At 35.1% G+C, this 17,349-nt stretch overlaps 1 protein-coding gene across 3 annotated transcripts in view; it reads left to right on the plus strand.

Moving 5' to 3' along the window:
• The window catches only part of IFIH1 (interferon induced with helicase C domain 1), a 118,772-nt gene extending 106,980 nt beyond the window's left edge, over positions 1-11,792 (plus strand). Inside the window, exons 13-15 of one of the 3 annotated variants that reach the window (XM_074215841.1) lie at positions 4,732-4,922; positions 6,433-6,526; positions 6,628-11,792. In XM_074215841.1, coding sequence (XP_074071942.1) covers positions 4,732-4,922; positions 6,433-6,526; positions 6,628-6,807 — 465 coding nt within the window. In that variant the 3' untranslated portion in view covers positions 6,808-11,792. The remainder of the gene's footprint in view (positions 1-4,731; positions 4,923-6,432; positions 6,527-6,627) is intronic. The other 2 variants (XM_074215840.1, XM_074215842.1) reach the window with 2 other exon arrangements.
• The last annotated feature ends 5,557 nt before the right edge of the window (positions 11,793-17,349 follow it).

A 17,349-nucleotide genomic window follows, 5' to 3' on the forward strand; every position in this document is an offset into this window, starting at 1 on the left:
AGAAACTTAAACTTTTTCTGAGAAGTTTCAACATGTACCCAGATAAATAATTATAAATATTATAAAAATAATACAGATAATTTGAAGAGAAGAGGATTATCAATTAACCAAAACTAACTACTCTACTCATGCTATTGTGTCTCTTTTCTTTCCCTTGCTCTTATTACTCCTTCTCTTTTCTCTTCAGCCTTTATCTATTGAATCCTTTCCAAAAATATGCTCAAACTTCCTTCCATCCTTAAAAAAAAAAAAATCTTCATTTGACTTTACCACTTTCCTAACTGTCTTAAATCTATCCTTCTTTTTCATTGGCAAATTTCTAGATCTAGGAAGGTTTAGAGGTTTATCAAGAATGTTTGTAAATTATCCTGAAGACATGTTGATTTTAAGATGTTAACAAAGCATGCAGTAGAATTTATGATCATTCTCCCCAAACCTCCAAATTTCCCTATTTCAACTGAGGACTTGATTATCTTCTGCTCTCCTAAATAGATTATTTCTGAGCAATACTTGACTCTTCCCTCTGTTTCATACTGTTTGAGTGAATCAATTGCCAAATCCTGTTGATTCTGCCTCAACATCTCTTGTCTTTATCTCTTCTCTAATAAAATATCCAGTGCTTCAAATCTCAACTCCCTCACCTCATTGCCAAAATTACCTTTGTTGATCACAAGTCTGACCATCTCACTTCCCTGGTCAAAAGCCTTCATAAGCAAACTATCCTCTGAGATATTAAAAAACTTCAGTTTTGGGCCATTAAGGTTCTTCATGACTCCTCTTCATATATTCTTTGTTGAAAAAAACTAGATAATAGCTGTTCTGCACACTCACTCTATCCCTTATAGCTGTTCTGCACACTCACTCTATCCCTTCTTTTCATTTCTGTTGGCTATTCCCTAGATCTAAAAAGTACTTCTTTGTCAGCCTAGTCTTTTAGAATTTTTATCTTGCTTCAAGATTCATCTCTTAAAAAATCCTCAAGGGGCGACTAGGTGGCCCAGTGGATAAAGCACCAGCCTTGGAGTCAGGAGTACCTGGGTGAGCTGTGTGGCCTTAGGCAAGTCACTTAACCCCGTTTGCCTTGCAAAAAAAAACAAACCTGAAAACAAAACCTAAAAATTCTCAAGTTTTCCTCAAGTCTCCTAGTTAATGTCCCTCCTCATATAATCCCATAATTGCTAATTTGTATACTCCTGTATTTTCCTAGAAAACCCTGCAAAGGTAGGGTCTGTTCTGTTCTGTTTTTTTTTTTGTTTGTTTGTTTGTTTGTTTGGGTTGGGTTTTTTTTAGGTTTTTTCAAGGCAAATGGGGTTAAGTGGCTTGCCCAAGGCCACACAGCTAGGTAATTATTAAGTGTCTGAGACCAGATTTGAACCCAGGTACTCCTGACTCCAGGGCTGGTGCTTTATCCACTACACCACCTAGCCGCCCCTGTTCTCTTCTGTTTTTGTCTTTTTTCTTCAGTGCTTTGTAGGAATGGTGTTTATGAATTGAATCATTTTATTTAAAAAAATCCCTTGTTAACAGTCACTTGACTATTATAGAAAATGAGTAGAAAGCTTCCAATGGATAGGTTATGCCTCAAGAATACAAATGTTACTAATTATTTGTCTGTTAGGGATATATAAGCATAATTTTCCTTCTCTTAGAACAAGCATTTCTCCCCCCCCCCCCCCATGCTTCACTATCAGAATAGGTTGTCTTTTTTTTTTTAAGGCTTTTGCAAGGCAAATGGGGTTAAGTGGCTTGCCCAAGGCCACACAGCTAGGTCATTATTAAGTGTCTGAGACTGGATTTGAACCCAGGTACTCCTGACTCCAGGGCCAGTGCTTTATCCACTGCGCCACCTAGCTGCCCCTAGGTTGTCTTTTTTAATTTTTTTTAATATTTTCTTTATATGTTTTTCCAACTACATGCAACAGTAGTTTTTAACAATCAATTTTTTGAAAGGTTTTTAGTTTTACATTTTTCCTCCTTCCCTCCCTCCTTCCCCTGACAGAAAGCAGTCTAATCAGGCTATACATATATAACCATGCTAAACATAGTTCCATATTAATCATGTTGTGAAAAAAGAATGAATCGAAACAGAAAAAATCATTAGAGAGGGAGGGAAAAGAAAAGTGTAATACCTTAGACAACTTTTAAAAATTGAAGATTTTAAAGTTTGGTCTGCATTTAAACTCCACAGTTCCTTCTCTGGATATGAGTGGTATTTTCCATCACAAGTCTTTTAGAATTGTCTTTGATTATTGTACTGCTAAAATGAACAAGTCCATCAGAGCTAATCATCGCCCAATGTTAATATGTACAATGTTCTTCTGGTTCTGCTCATCTCACTCAACATCAATGCATGCAAGTCTTTCGAGGCTATTCTGAAGTCCTGTCTCTCATGATTTCTTACAGAACAATAGTGTCCCATCACATTCATCAAGGTTGGATTAGTTCACAACTCCACCAACAGTGTATTCCGACATCCTCCCCAACACTGATCATTTTACTTTGTCATTTTGGCCAATCTGATAGGTGTGAGGTAGTACCTCAAAGTTACTTTAATTTGCATTTCTCTAATTAGTAATGATTTGGAGCATTTTTTCATATGACTATAGATATCTTTTGATCATTTATCAATTGACAAATGACTGTCTTCTAAATTTGACTCAGTTCTCTATATATTTTAGAAACGATTCTTTTATCAGCAAATACTAACTATGAAAAATTGTTTTCCAGCTATCTGCATTTCTTCTAATCTTGGTTGCAAAACCTTTTTAAATTTGATATAGCAGAAATTATCTATTTTGCAATTTACGATGTTTTCTATCTCTTCTTTGGTTATAAACTTCTCCCCTCTCCATAGATCTAAAGATAGAGTATTTCTTGTTCTCCTAAGTGAGGCTTATGATATCACTCTTTATATCTAAGTCTTGTACCCATTTCTTCCTTGTCTTAGTATAGGGTGTGAAGTGTTGGCCTATGCCTAGTTTGTGCCATATTATTTTCCAGTTTTTCCAGCAGTTTTTGTCAAATAGTATCAAATAAAAAAACAAAGATATAGTCATTTACTATCTTTTTTGTAACTAATCTATTCCATTGATCCTTAGCCAGTACCAGTCAGTTTTTGATGACTGCCACTTTATATTATAGTTTTAGATCTGTTATAGCTAAGCTACCTTCCTTTGCATCTTTTTCATTAATTTCCTTGATAGTCTTGACCTTTTATTCCTCCAGATGAATTTAGTTATTATTTTCAGAAATTATGCTTCTTTTTTAAATATCACACCTTCTTAATTTTCTTTGAGCTAACATTAAAATTGATTTTCATTTACAGAGAGAACTACTCCCAGGAGCATGAGACAAAGAAAAACCCAGTCTAGGATTAATATTTTTGATGGCTAGTCCTTAAAAATAGATAATGAACCAGTATATTAATTCTCCTAAAATGTTAGGACTAGATAGCAGTTAAAAAGTCATTATGATCTGCTCCATTTCACAGATGGGAAAGCAAAGGCTTAGAAAGTTTCAGAAATTTGCTGAATCTGTACCTTTATTAAGTAGTCTGGCTACTATAACTGGGACTAGAACTCAGATCTGTCTCCCAAGCCTAAATATACTTTAACCCACTTCCACCACTTAGAATTCTTATCTTCCTCTACTACTAGAGCCCTCCCTTAAATTGTTATTTTCTGTGTCTTAGAAAATCAGTTGGGGGGGGGCAAGGCAATGGGGTTAAGTGATTTGCCCAAGGTCACACAGCTGGGTAATTATTAAGTGAGGTCAAATTTGAACTCAGGTTCTCCTGACTCCAGGGCTCTATCTACTGCGCCACCTAACTTCCCCTTATTTTCTATGTCTGAGAGAGAGAGAGAGAGAGAGAGAGAGAGAGAGAGAGAGGCAGACAGAACACAGAATTTCCCCTAATGTAACAGAATCCTGCTAAGTCAGGGACTTTTCCATTTTTGTCTTTGTATCACCATGATGCCTATTATTAGATGTTTAGAAAGTGCATGCTTATTGACTTCCTGACTCCTAGACCAATCATCCTCTTATTATGTCTAGCTGGTTTAGACCTATTTAGTTTTACTTTGAGTTATTGGCAAGGATATAGTAGAACAGGCTTCAACCACTTATGAGAGCTGATTGTTAAATTTAAGGATAAATGTTTACACTTCAGAAATTGACAATTGATACAAGTCAGGATTTGATTTGTGATATCATTGGTGGTCTAGACTGTAAAAATGTTAACAATAGGAATTTAACTTAGAAAAGTGTATATATACATTTCCCCCCCAGAGGGCCCAGTTGTTAAATATTTACCAACACATTTCTGTATTGTTGTCTAAAGTCTTGCAGAATTGCCATAAAAGCCTCAGGGAATGTAATCTGACTGGAGGCTTGGATACTAGAGGCTAATAATAACTATTATTTACATATCACTATAAGGTTTGCAAGTATTTTACATCCATCATCTCATGTAAGCATTCCTTGTAATTTGCCACAAATTTACCAACTTTAACAATATTCAGGAAAGATCTACCCTGTGCAGAACATTATTATACTGAGACACAAAAACCATGTGTTTATGTTCTCTATTTAATATGTTTTTAAAATATAAAGCTTACAGTCAGAGCAACAGAGATATCAATATTTTCATGATATCCAAGTGACCCAAAATCTAGAGGTTTTAAAGTATTCTGGTATTAAAAATCCAACTTTCAATTCTATTTTTTGGTGCAGATTTTGGAGCTACAAATGCAAAGTATAATGGAAAAGAAAATGAAGACTAAGAAAAGTCTTGCAAAGCAATTCAAGGATAATCCATCATTAATAACCTTCTTCTGTAAAAATTGTAGTGTGCTGGCTTGTTCTGGAGAAAACATCCAAGTAATTGAGAATATGCATCATGTCAACATGACACAGGAATTTAAGTAAGCTCTCAATTAACATTTAAGGTTTTTCTTAAAGGGTGTATTATAGTTTTAATTGTAGGTACTTTTAAAATTCATTCAACATATACTGATTGCAAGATCTTCTATTTTCTGTTCTCACACCCTTCTCAAAATTCTAAAACAACCTTTTAGAGAATGAATTTTTCTGATAAAAGAAAAATTACCCCCTTCACACTGACATAGAACTTAACTCTGCCAGTCATTACAGCAATGCAATGATACTCACCCCCCCCAAAGTCTGGGTTATCATCCTAGATTATCATAGCCCTACGACATCTCTGCCTGTTTTTTTCAGAACTATGTTAGATGTTACATTAGTTGTGATCTTAATTTCATCTAATCATTTGAACAGTGAAATAGTCAAAGAAGATTTTTTTTTTGGTTATCCAACAAGTGATCATCTAGTCTTTAAGCTAAATCAGGAGCCAAATAAGGCCCTTGAAATCATTTGGTCTGGTACTGCTAAGGCAAAAAAGCAAGTAGGACTTGAAATTCAAAAAAAAAAAAAATCTAGGCACTTTTTAGGGATGAATCAATTAAATGTTTGACCAAATATAGCAGGCTAAATTTTTAAGTTGATAATTTTGTATGGTCCATGAATGATTTATAAATATCTAAAAAGTCCTTGCCAGAAAAAAAAGGCTCTCACCCCTACTCTAAATCAAGTTCAGTGTCTTTGAAAGTTGCAGACATGATGACTGCCCAAAGCATCTAATGTTTGTTATTAAGAATTGAGGACCTCCATGAAATATAATACATAAATTAAATATGTGTTCACCTTCCAAGTTTGTCCAAATAAGGTACAAACTTTAACCTCCAGAACAAAATAGAATTAGATAATTAGGTTAACATACACATTCATTAATATTTCTCTAAATATGCTTACTGTACAAGCATTCATGGGGAGGTCTGGGGAGAACCATACCTCCCAAGATAGAATCTTGGAAACTAGGTCCTTAGAGCTTCCACTATCAGAAGTTGGGAAATGAAAAGCTACTTTTCCATCAAACAAGAGAGTGACCTTAAATTTAGGATGGGCTCCCTCTCAGACATACCTACCAAAAGTGCTTTGTGAATGTCAGCTACTACCATGATTTCCCAGTGTAACACATCAGTTTAAACATGAGGCAAGAGAAGTTAAATGGTTATTCACAGCCATGAAGCTAGTTCAAGGCCAGTGTATGTGTGAATAGATTGCAGATAGGGAAATGAGCATCAAAACTGGTCAAAGAAAACATTCAGGAAATTTGGGCAGTGTTTTTAAGATTGGAGGGGGTGCTTTTTAGCAAAATGGGAAAAAATAGCCATTTGAAATATTCAGAAGGACTTAAGTAAATATTGGAAAATGAAGTTGTGTTTCTTGATTGAAGTCCAGTGACTGGGATATTCAGTATAACCTGATACTTGGTTTCACAGGACAAAATTCTAATTCCAATTCCAACTTAGCAAATACAAAAGGACTTAATTGATATTCCTTGTCAAATTTTAGGAAACTCTACATTGTAAGAGAAAATAAATCACTACAAAAGAAATTTGCAGACTATCAAACCAATGGTGAGATCATTTGCAGTCAGTGTGGCCAGGTAAGCCTGTTGATTTTGTCCTTTCAGCCAAAAAAAAAATGATACTTCATATACTATGTATAAAATTTACACCATTTCTTTTCTTTTCTTTTTCTTTTCAGGCCTGGGGAACTATGATGGTGAACAAAGGTTTAGATTTACCTTGTCTCAAAATAAAAAATTTTGTGGTGGCTTTTAAAAATAATTCCCAAAAAAAACAATACAAAAAGTGGGTGGAATTGCCTATCATGTTTCCAAAACTGGACTACACAGAACATTGTATGTTTAGTGATGAAGATTAATAATAGACAATATTCTCTAAATTCTTTGAACTTTATATTTTTACAAAGAATATAGTCATATTTTACAATGATTGCACAGGAGCACTGAGGGATGAATGAGAACATTGATTTTGAGGTTTTTGGAGGAAGGATACTCTGTCAGGTTTCATATTATTAGTGAGCAGTTATTTTAAAAAATTCACAAAGCCATATAATGCTAAGAAGCTTGTATAGATTTGGTTTGAAACTCACTTGCAGGAAAATTACAAAAAAGACAGAAACTCAGAAGGAAAAGAAATAAGTCCTCAATAATTGATTTAAATAAATAAGACATTCCAATATATGTCATTGCTATTATTTATTTCCAATTTTCATTTCCTGATCTCTGGTATTTCATGCAGCAAATAGATATTGGTCTTTTTCTTTTCAGGAGTGGTAGCCTTCTTCTGGCCCTTCCACTCTGATATTTCCTAGTTTCCATAAAAGCCAATGAGAACAAGCAAGCATTGGTTCTGTGAATCTCTGAGCATTCCTTGAGTAGACAGAGCAAGCCCAGTTAAAATTCTCCAATCACTCTTTATCAATGAACAATGATTACTGAATTCCTTCAGCTTATTTGCTACAAGAGTACAATTTTTTCCTGATATATTAAGAAGAGAAAAGTTGGCTACTTATTGAAGATTCTTCCTTCTCCTCTGTTTCAGTTTAGAGACATAAATTAAACTGAATTAGCACCATGTTCTTTTAACTTTTTTTTGATGGTATCTAGTTCTGGATCTAGATCAACAAGATTTATCATTTGAAATGCAAAAAAAGTCAAATCAATCTATTCATGTTTCTCCTCCCCCCCCAAAACAAAGCAAAACAAAACCACAAAATGCTTCCAAAGAACTCCTACGACTACTGAGAAAAATAGAAGCTTCTTCAAGTGGCATCTGGAAACTGTACAAGAATTTGTTGTTGTTGTTGTTTAGTTGTTTCAATTGTATGCAACTCATGACTCCATTTGGGATTTCTTGGCAAAGACACTTCAATGGTTTGTCATTTCCTTCTCCTGCTCATTTTACAGATGAAGAACTGAGGCAAACAGGGTTAAGTGACTTTCCCCAGGATCATACAGCTAGTAAATGTCTGAGACCAGATTTGAATTTATGAAAAATGAGTCCTCCTGATTCCAAGCCCAGGGCTTATCTACTCCCCCACCTTGCAGTTCCTGTTCAAGAATACCAAAGCATAAAAATGGCTAAATGAATTGCTATGTATTTTTGAAATAGCAAAAAAAATCAGCTTTTTTTATTGAGATTTCCTAGTGATTTCTTTAATTCAAAAATCATTTCCTTTACAAAATCTGAGGATATCTTGAATTTTCTAAATTTGTATCTATAATAAATGTTTAAAAATGAAGAGTAATGATGAATGACATTTTATTCAGAAAGAAAAACAAATTTTATTAATCTTTTTACTTTTTATTGCTGCTATTGAATTGTAAATGCCTAGAAACACGTTGGCCACTTTATAAAACATGAACATGCATTATCCTTGGCCTAAAAATGCAGTCCTCTAGCATATGCTCTTCGGACATATTTGCAAAGTAAAACTCCCCAAACATAAGGATTGTTTTACTTTCATCTTATGTAATAGATAATAAATGTTTGTTGAATTAAAATGAATTATTATTTCTATTATTCTGTTAGTTTTGAAACAAACAGTGTTGAATTATCATGGGATATTCAAGGTTCAGGTACTGTTTTTCAAATTATTCCTTTACTTAGAAGCCAGATGTCTGCCCAAGAAACTAATAGAATTTAAATGAACTACCCGCATTAAAAGAAAAAATATACCATAAACTAAACAAGATATTTATGTATTTGTTTTTTTAAAGTAATGTTGATAAGAGCATTTCAATGTAATTGATTTCCTTTGAAATCCTATATATTTAAGAACAGTTTTTGTGAGAAAGGGTTCATAGATTTCCTCAAACTGCAAAAGGAAACTGTAATCCACAAAAGGGGTATTGACTCCTAGATTCAGCCATTACACATTTGTAGCTATTATTCAGATTTTATCCTACCACAGGAGGGAATTCCATATTCCTGTCTTTTGTGATCACTACTTGAAGAATTTCTACTATCACTTTCAATAATATATACTTAGTGAGCATCCATAGTAGCTATTTCTATGGGGCCTGCAAAATTTTTAATTAGACACATTCCTTGTCTTCCAATACTTGCAATGACTGGTTCATCTATCCAGTAGTAATGAAAAAACATTGAGCTTTTAAAAAGGAAGCAAATATTAAATGGTAAAGAAGATCAATATGAGAAAATTGTATTAATATAAATTTCTTTAAAGCACAGAGCTCATTGTCACCCAAGCTAGTGAAATTTGTCCATGTAGTTCAGGTTCACAGAATCTCTCATGTGGATTTCTGGAATTGCCTTTTGTTTTCCTTCAGATTTCTTCTCCATCCAATCTCCACATGGCTGCCAGAGGTTTCTCCAAAGTAAAAGTCTAACTTTCTTGATAAAGGCCAATAATTCCCTACTGCTTTTAGGATCAGACAGGAACTCATCTTTTTGGTGCATCTTTTTTGCCCTTCTACAATATGATGCCGAACTACCTTCCCAGCTTTATTACACAGTTCTTAATTCATACACAACCAAACCAACCTTACCTAGATTTAATGGGATAATGGGATCTTCATGCTTTTATGTGAGCTATCCCCTGGAATTCACTTCTTCCTCATTTATTAATTCATTCATTTATTATTATTCATTCATTCTTTAGTTCTGGCCCCAGTAGAAATATACAAGGCTAATGTGACCACTTCAAGGAGTTCATTTATTTACAGTAAGCTTGTGGTTTGATTGTTTGTCTTTGATATGTTTTTGTACTTCACATTGTTTTTAGGTTATTGGTATTAAAATAAAAATAATAATAAAAAACAGAAAAAAGATTTGGAGTTCTTTAAATTTTTAGATGTTTGCTACCAAATGTATCATAAAATCCTTTTCTTCCATGATATTAGTCAGTTTTCCATAAAAATCTCCTTTGAGGATAGATTTTGGACATAGTAGAATGCTTTTAGTTTATATGTTGCAAAATCCTATTATAAACCAGATCCACTGATTTCTACATTATAGTCCTTAAAGTCAAGAGCAGAAATATTCTTTGGGAGGGGAATATTTACTGGTGCTATGAAATTGCCATCTAAACACTTTCTAAATATGCTTAACACTTTATAGTGAAGATTATTCATCTGTTGAGAGTCAGAGGGAGCAGACGACCTGGGATTAGGTCTGTTTTCACCTCTAACTATAATGCCTCAGACATTTCTAATCTTCACTTATTCATTTGTAAAATAGTGTAATATTTCTGACCTAATAACACCATCTGCAATGGCTTCAAAAGTTATTGCTATGTGAATGATTCCTAAATCTCTGATTAACAGGACTAACTCTTTTGAGCATCAAGTCCCATTTCACAGTATTTTTACTGTAATTATTTGTTGCTGACTATATATATGAAATTTTACTGAATCTGTCTTTCCATTTCTTTCTGGAAGAAGCCTATAATCTAGTTGATAAAATACAATAAGTTATTTCCAAAAGGACAGAAGTAGATAAAATATGAACAACATATAATAAGAGCTCATGGGAGAAAATTACCATGGGAAAAGGTAACAATTCATCAGTCACTTGCAGAAGTTTTGCTGAAACGTCAAGTCCAATTTATCTGAAACTAAAGTCATCATCTTCCTTCCAGCTTATCCATCCCTTTCTTTTTGTAAAAAATAAATTTTCATTAGTGTCTTCTGAGTCTTAAAATGATCATAGTTATTCCCAATATCCTTCCTCCTTCCCCTCTCATGGAATTTTTTTAATTTTAACAATTTTTTTTACATTTTTTAAAATGTTAAGTTCCAAATTTCTTTCCTTCCTCTAGCCCTTCCCTTTCCCACTGATTAGGCAAACTGATACCCAAAAAAGAAAAGTAAAGTAAGAAAATTATACTTCAATTTGCATTCAGAGCTCATCAATTCTCTTTCTGGAAGTGGTTAGCAATTTTTATGAGTCCTTCAGAATTGTCTTGATTCATTGCAAATAGTACTTTTTAAAGAGGGGGGAAAAATCACTGCAACCTAAAGATCCACTTCCATGAAAGGATGGTTTGGGGTTGTCTTCTCATATCTTCATTTAAGTCATACTTGATCTTTATAGTTTTGTTATGTTTACTTTTGTTTTGTGTGTGTTTTCTTTTTTACTTACTCTTTCAATGACTTTCTCCCATTTGCCTATCCTGAGACTTTGAAATCATCCTTGATTTTCCCCTACCATCACCCTTTAGTCTCTCAAGTCTTATTGATTTTACTTTGGCAATAAAAAAATCCTGCCTTTGATATTTACTAAATGAGTGACTCTGGTTCAAATAAATCCCTTAACCTCCCTGTGATTCAGTTTTCTCAACTTCAAAATTTAAGGGTTAGAATCTGGAATCTAAGGTCCCTTTCAGCTCTAAATACTTAATCCTTCAGCATCCAATGCTCTTTCTTTCTTAATAATTTGTTCTGGCCTGGTTCAGGCCATTATTACCTCTAAACTGTCTACTGTCACTTAGCTTTTTTTTTTTTAGATTTTTGCAAGGCAAATGGGGTTAAGTGGCTTGCCCAAGGCCACACAGCTAGGTAATTATCAAGTGTCTGAGACCGGATTTGAACCCAGGTCCTCCTGACTCCAAGGCCTGTGCTTTATCCACTACGCCACCTAGCTGCCCCTCACTTAGCTCTTAGTAGCTCTCCCCACTTCCAATCTTCCCTTCAACCTATCTTATACCCTCTGATGTTAGTTTCCTTAATGCTCAAGTCTGATCACAGCCTATACCCCATACTTTATTCTTGCCCAAAAGACTCTTCCTTTGTAAATCTATCTTCTTTCAAAGCCTTGATGAATTGTTACCTTTTCCCATGGTAATTTTCTCCCATGAGCTCTTATTATATGTTGTTCATATTTTATCTACTTCTGTCCTTTTGGAAATAACTTATTGTATTTTATCAACTAGATTATAGGCTTCTTCCAGAAAGAAATGGAAAGACAGATTCAGTAAAATTTCATATATATAGTCAGCAACAAATAATTACAGTAAAAATACTGAAAGATTTAGAAACTGAAAGAGACAAACAGCAGAGACTCAAGACATCATCTTATTTTGTCACAATTTGGAATACTGATGCCAAAGATTTGTTAAGCCATATTACATTTTTCAAATATTAGCATAAATTGAGGCAACTAGGTGGTGGCAGTGGACAGGGCACTGGCTCTGGAGTCAGGAGGGCCTGAGATCAAATCCGGTCTCAGACACTTGATAATTACCTAGCTGTGACCTTGGGCAAGTCACTTAACCCTATTGCCTTGCAAAAAACTAATAAATATTAGCATAAATGGAAGTAGCCACTGATAATTGTGTCATGAATTTAAACAAAGAAGTCAGTATGTACATTAGAAATTTCTCATTAAATAGTTACTTGCATTAAACACTAAGCTTTGAGCTACACCAATTCAAGCCTATGGATATTCTACATATAATAAATTATTATATGTTATAATTTATATAAATTATATATGTAGAATATTATATTAGATGCTAGAGGACATGCAACTATAAATACGAAATAGGCATTGTCCTCATGGAACGTGATTGGATCAAACTAGGGGCAGTCTTTAAGAAAGGTTTTAAGAAAATATGAACTTGCTATGGGTAAGGAAAAGTAGGGAATATTGTATACTGTTGGACCAGCAAACCTAGAATAACAAGGGAATCAAAGGATCTGAGCAGACAATTTTCATAGAAAAACCATGTCATTAATAGCCCCTTGAAAAATACTCTGCTTCATTAATTATCAAAAAAGATACAAATAAAAACAATTTAGAGGTAGCACTTCAAATTCCAATGGTGTGGAAAGAGCCCTGACACTGGAGACAGAAATAGTAAGTTCAAATCCCGTTTCTGAAGCAAGTCTTTTACAGCTCAAGTTCTGTGATTGATCTTATGAATTTAAAACAACTCAATGATGGCAGGATGCAGTGGACCACAGTGTATATTTTTAAGCCATAAAATTTCTTGAAAGGCCCAGAGCCTGTACTTTATTTGATGTGGCAGCTAGATTCTCCTCTGTTTTGCTTCTTATTTTCCATGCTCTAGAAATCAGTTCTTGTTTTTTCCATCCACTTTAGGGTAGGGGTGAATCCCTCACTTTTTATCCATATTTCTTGCTTTTGTTTGTCTGTTTTGCATGTACCTGTTCTAGGCCAGCTAGGAAGGCCTTGAAAAAGAGATAAATCCACAAGCCTAACATCAGAGGCATGATTGCATTCTACCTTGGGGGAACTGGCTTCAATGAAACCCCAGTGACTTTGTCACTTAGCTCCTAAAAGGTATAAAGGCCTTTCCATGCCTTTCCATTCCACTGCCTTCCCAGGCAGTATCAGCTTAGAGACCTGGAGACCTGGACTGCTAGAGTGCTTTCCTAGTAGATTTTAGTTATGGAGCCCACCGTGCCTCCCTAAATGGGAATCTGGCATCTGGGAAGGTGTATAGCTATTTGGGCCTGCTCTGAATTCTATTTAGTACAGATTGGGCTGCTGGTTGAAACATGTTCCTGTTTATCATTACAATAAACCTGGATTATCTCCATAACTGTAAGTGCTTTCCAGCATCTCTTAATATAAACTTGGGCTCTGATCGACATGTCTATTGGGTTAATTAGGGATATGGAAAAAGAAGTAGATGTTTTCTGATGAAATATTTGGAGAACAATTTGGCACTAGGCTGTAAAATATACAAAAACAAATGTATTCTTTGATCCAGTAATTCCATTATTGGGAATATAGCCTGCAAATGTTATTTTAAAAAGGCGCTCTCCAAAGATTTTCATAAAAGCATTATATATAATTGCAAAAATCTGGAAACAACCAAATGTCCAACATAAAATATGGGAACTATTGCCTAGATCATGGTACACTAATGTAATGCAATACTATATTTCCATTAAAACTGTTAAGTAGGAAGAATACAAAAAAAACTAAAAAGACCTTTATGAGATAATACAAAGTTTAAAAAAAAACAGAACTTGGATAATCAAGTACATGAGAACTATGAAGAAGAAAAGTTATTAAAAATGAAAGATACAGAATTTTGACAATGACCTGGAATGACTGATCAAAAAAATGATACTTTATCTATGTAATTACTTTAAAATTTAAATACTCAAAAAATTCAGTTCATTCTATTGATATTCAATAATAAAATAAAAATTTAAAATTTAATAAAACATCAAAGGGGAAATAGCACCAAAAGACAAAGAATAATTTTATGAAAACTTGTAATTTTCAAATATTTCTCTATTCTAATGTAAAAGTACTTTACTCCAAAAAGGAAATGACTCAGTGGTCTATGGCCAATTCACTAACTAGATGAAAACTTGGGAACAACTCTAAACCACAAAATCTTTAAAAATGTATTTTGATAGCCAGATCATTTCACAATCTGTATCCAGACAAACAGCAGATCTTAGAACAGAATAATTTACAAATTCTGCAATCAAAAAGCAGAATCCTCTGAGTTCACTTCTCTCACAATATTGCTAATTAATTAGCCTGTCAAGTGTACTCAAATATAGTTTAAAAAATTAAATATATATATATGTATACATGTTACAGTAATTGTAACTAACATTTACATCGTGCTTTAAGGTTTATAGAATGCTTTACAAATGTTTTCTCATTTTATCCTCCCAACAACAACCCTAAGAAGTCAGAGCTTTCATTATTCCCATTTTACAGACTGGTTAGGTAGACAGGGTAAGTAACTTACCTATGTGTCACACAGCTAGGAAGAGTCAGAGGCCATTTTTAAAATTTGATTCCAGATCCTATGTTCTATCTACTCTACACCTATCTCATGAATGTCCAAGTTTCATAACATGAAAAATTCATATGCTTTCCAAAAAGTACTAAAATAGAGGAAGAGCAAATCCAGTTGATCCACGAGTCTCAGAGACACTGTGTCCTTCAAAGAGACAATTCACCTGAGCATCAGAGCAAGTCATTTATCATCCTTACCATGCTCTCCAGAGAATGTCCAAAGACTCTCCAGAGTTGCTCCTACACATGTAGCCACACTATCAACTATACTTTAAGAGAGTCCATTATTCCTCCCTTGGACTCAGTGTGTGTATTTCTGGAAGATTTTATCCTTGATTTAAGAAGAAATACTTTTTCACTATAGTCTTTCCTGTCATTTCAGTAGATAGCCTTTGTTGAAAAAAACTTGAGTCCAATGAAGTTGTGAAGGGGATTCTAAAAAACAGAATTATGATCTATTATTTAGGATGAAAAAGTGTTTGCAAAGTATTATTATTGCATGGAATTGTTCTTTGTTTTGTATATTTATGCCCTTCCCTCCTTCCTTCCCTATCTCCCTTTCCCCCTTCCTCTCTTCCTTCCTCTTTCCCTCCCTCCCTCCCTTTCCTTCCTTCCTCCCTCCCTCCTTTCCTTCCTTCCTTCCTTCCCTCCCTCCTTCCTTTCTTCCTTCCCTCCTTTCTCCCTTCCCTCCTTCCTTTCTTCCTTCCCTCCTTCCTTTCTTCCTTCCCATCTTTCTTCCTTCCCTCCTTCTCTCCCACCCTCCCTCCTTCCTTTCTTTCTTCCTTCGCTCCTTCACTCCCTTCTCCCCTTCCTCTCTTCCTTCCTTCCTTCCTTCCTTTCTCCCTTCCTCCCTTCCTTCTCCCACTCTCTCCAGGAAAATTATAAGTTTTTCTAGGGTGAATTCTTTCTTTTTTCTCTCCCTATTACCTGATATACTTACGTATTAAGTAAGCCAAGGCAAATCAATAGATAATTATGAAATGTTAGTTACATGCTTAGAAAGATAAAGGTTGAAAAAGGAAAGTTTGTGACCCTGGGGAGTGTATAATCTTGAGGAGATATGAATTACCCAAAAATGTAAAGCATAATGCCATTTGTGAGGTACAAACTAATTATTACAGCAGAAATAGAAGAGATAGGATGGCATGAGAAAAACTTAGTGGAAGAGATGAGATGTTGGGCTTTAAAGAATGGTGAAATTGGATTAGGCAGAGAAGAGAATACTTGTTGACCTGGGGAAGGGACATGGAAGAAGAAAAAGGAAAAACATGAACAGCAAGAGACCAAGGTGTTCATGAGGACAGTGTGTCAGTGTTGGAAGGGAAGCAGGGAAGATTTAGGGTCAAACAGAGGTCTTTTGGGGGATATTGGAAGATAATCCTAAATAGTTCTTATCTTTCATTATGGAAGAAGACCATGTTTGAGACTGTGGCTGATCAGCCCAGTACTAGCTCAGAATGCTCTACCACAGGTTGAGCACAAATAGTCCAGAACACCCAGGGTGGGTACTCTAAACTTATGGATGTTGCATTTCCTTTGAGCTACTTTGATTCAGCTTTCCTCAAAGAGCACAGCTCTCCTCACTGATGAGGGCATGCTATGCTGGGTGGTCCTGTACCACTGTCTCCCAAGCTGCACAGTCAGTTTCAAAGTCCTTCAATAAGACTTTCAGGTTGTTCTGGTATTGCTTCTTCTGAGCCTCTTGTGAACACTTGCCCTCTGTGAGTTCTCCATAGAATAGCCTACTTTCGTCATTCTAATGTGTCCAGCCCATTTTAGTTGCACTCTCCATATAATGTTGGGACAGTCAGCAGTTTAGCTTGAGTAGGGACCTCAGTGGCTGATATCTTTTCCTGCCTGGTGATCCTCGGAATTTAAATTTAAATGGAAAAGGGCGGCTAGGTGGCACAGTGGATGAAACACCGGTCCTGGAGTCAGGAGTAACTGGGTTCAAATCAGATCTCAGACAATAATTACCTAGCTGTGTGGCCTTGGGCAAGCCACTTAATCACATTTGCCTTGCAAAAAAAAAAATTAATTGGAAGACAATTAAATGGAAGCAATTCAGTTTCCTGGAGTGGCACTGGTAGACTGTCCAGGTTTCACAAGCATAGAGCAATGAGGTCAGCACAACAGCTCTGAGACCTTCAGTTTGATTGTCAGGTCTAATACCTCTTCTCTCCCACACTTTCGTTTGGAGACTCCCAAATATTGAGTTAGCTCTGCCAATGTGAGTGTTAAGAACACTGTGGAAATGTTCAGCTCATCTCTCTAGGATCATGTCTCTATCATTATTAAATAGATAAAGACCAGGTGAAAAGCATAGATGGCATACTTAAGGAGTTAAAAGTCTATCTGGCAGTATTAATAAGAAACCACTGTAGGTTTTTGAGAAGGGAAATTATATGAGGAAAGAAAGAGAATATTTTCACAGCAGTTTGCAGGATGGATTAAAGGAAGGGAGAAATTGAAGAGATGTCCTGGAGGGGTCTTTTGTGATAATTCACACACAGGCTAATGAAGGTTTAGCCTAGAATCGTGGCAGAGAGAATGGAGATGATGTAGCAGAGATACTGAAAAGGAAGAATGAGTGTGAGATATAGATAGAACTCCACCCCTTTTAGTTGGTGATAATATAAAGAAT

The sequence above is a fragment of the Macrotis lagotis genome, chromosome 1 (genome assembly GCF_037893015.1).
Source record: "Macrotis lagotis isolate mMagLag1 chromosome 1, bilby.v1.9.chrom.fasta, whole genome shotgun sequence".
NCBI classification, from domain to species: domain Eukaryota; kingdom Metazoa; phylum Chordata; class Mammalia; order Peramelemorphia; family Peramelidae; genus Macrotis; species Macrotis lagotis.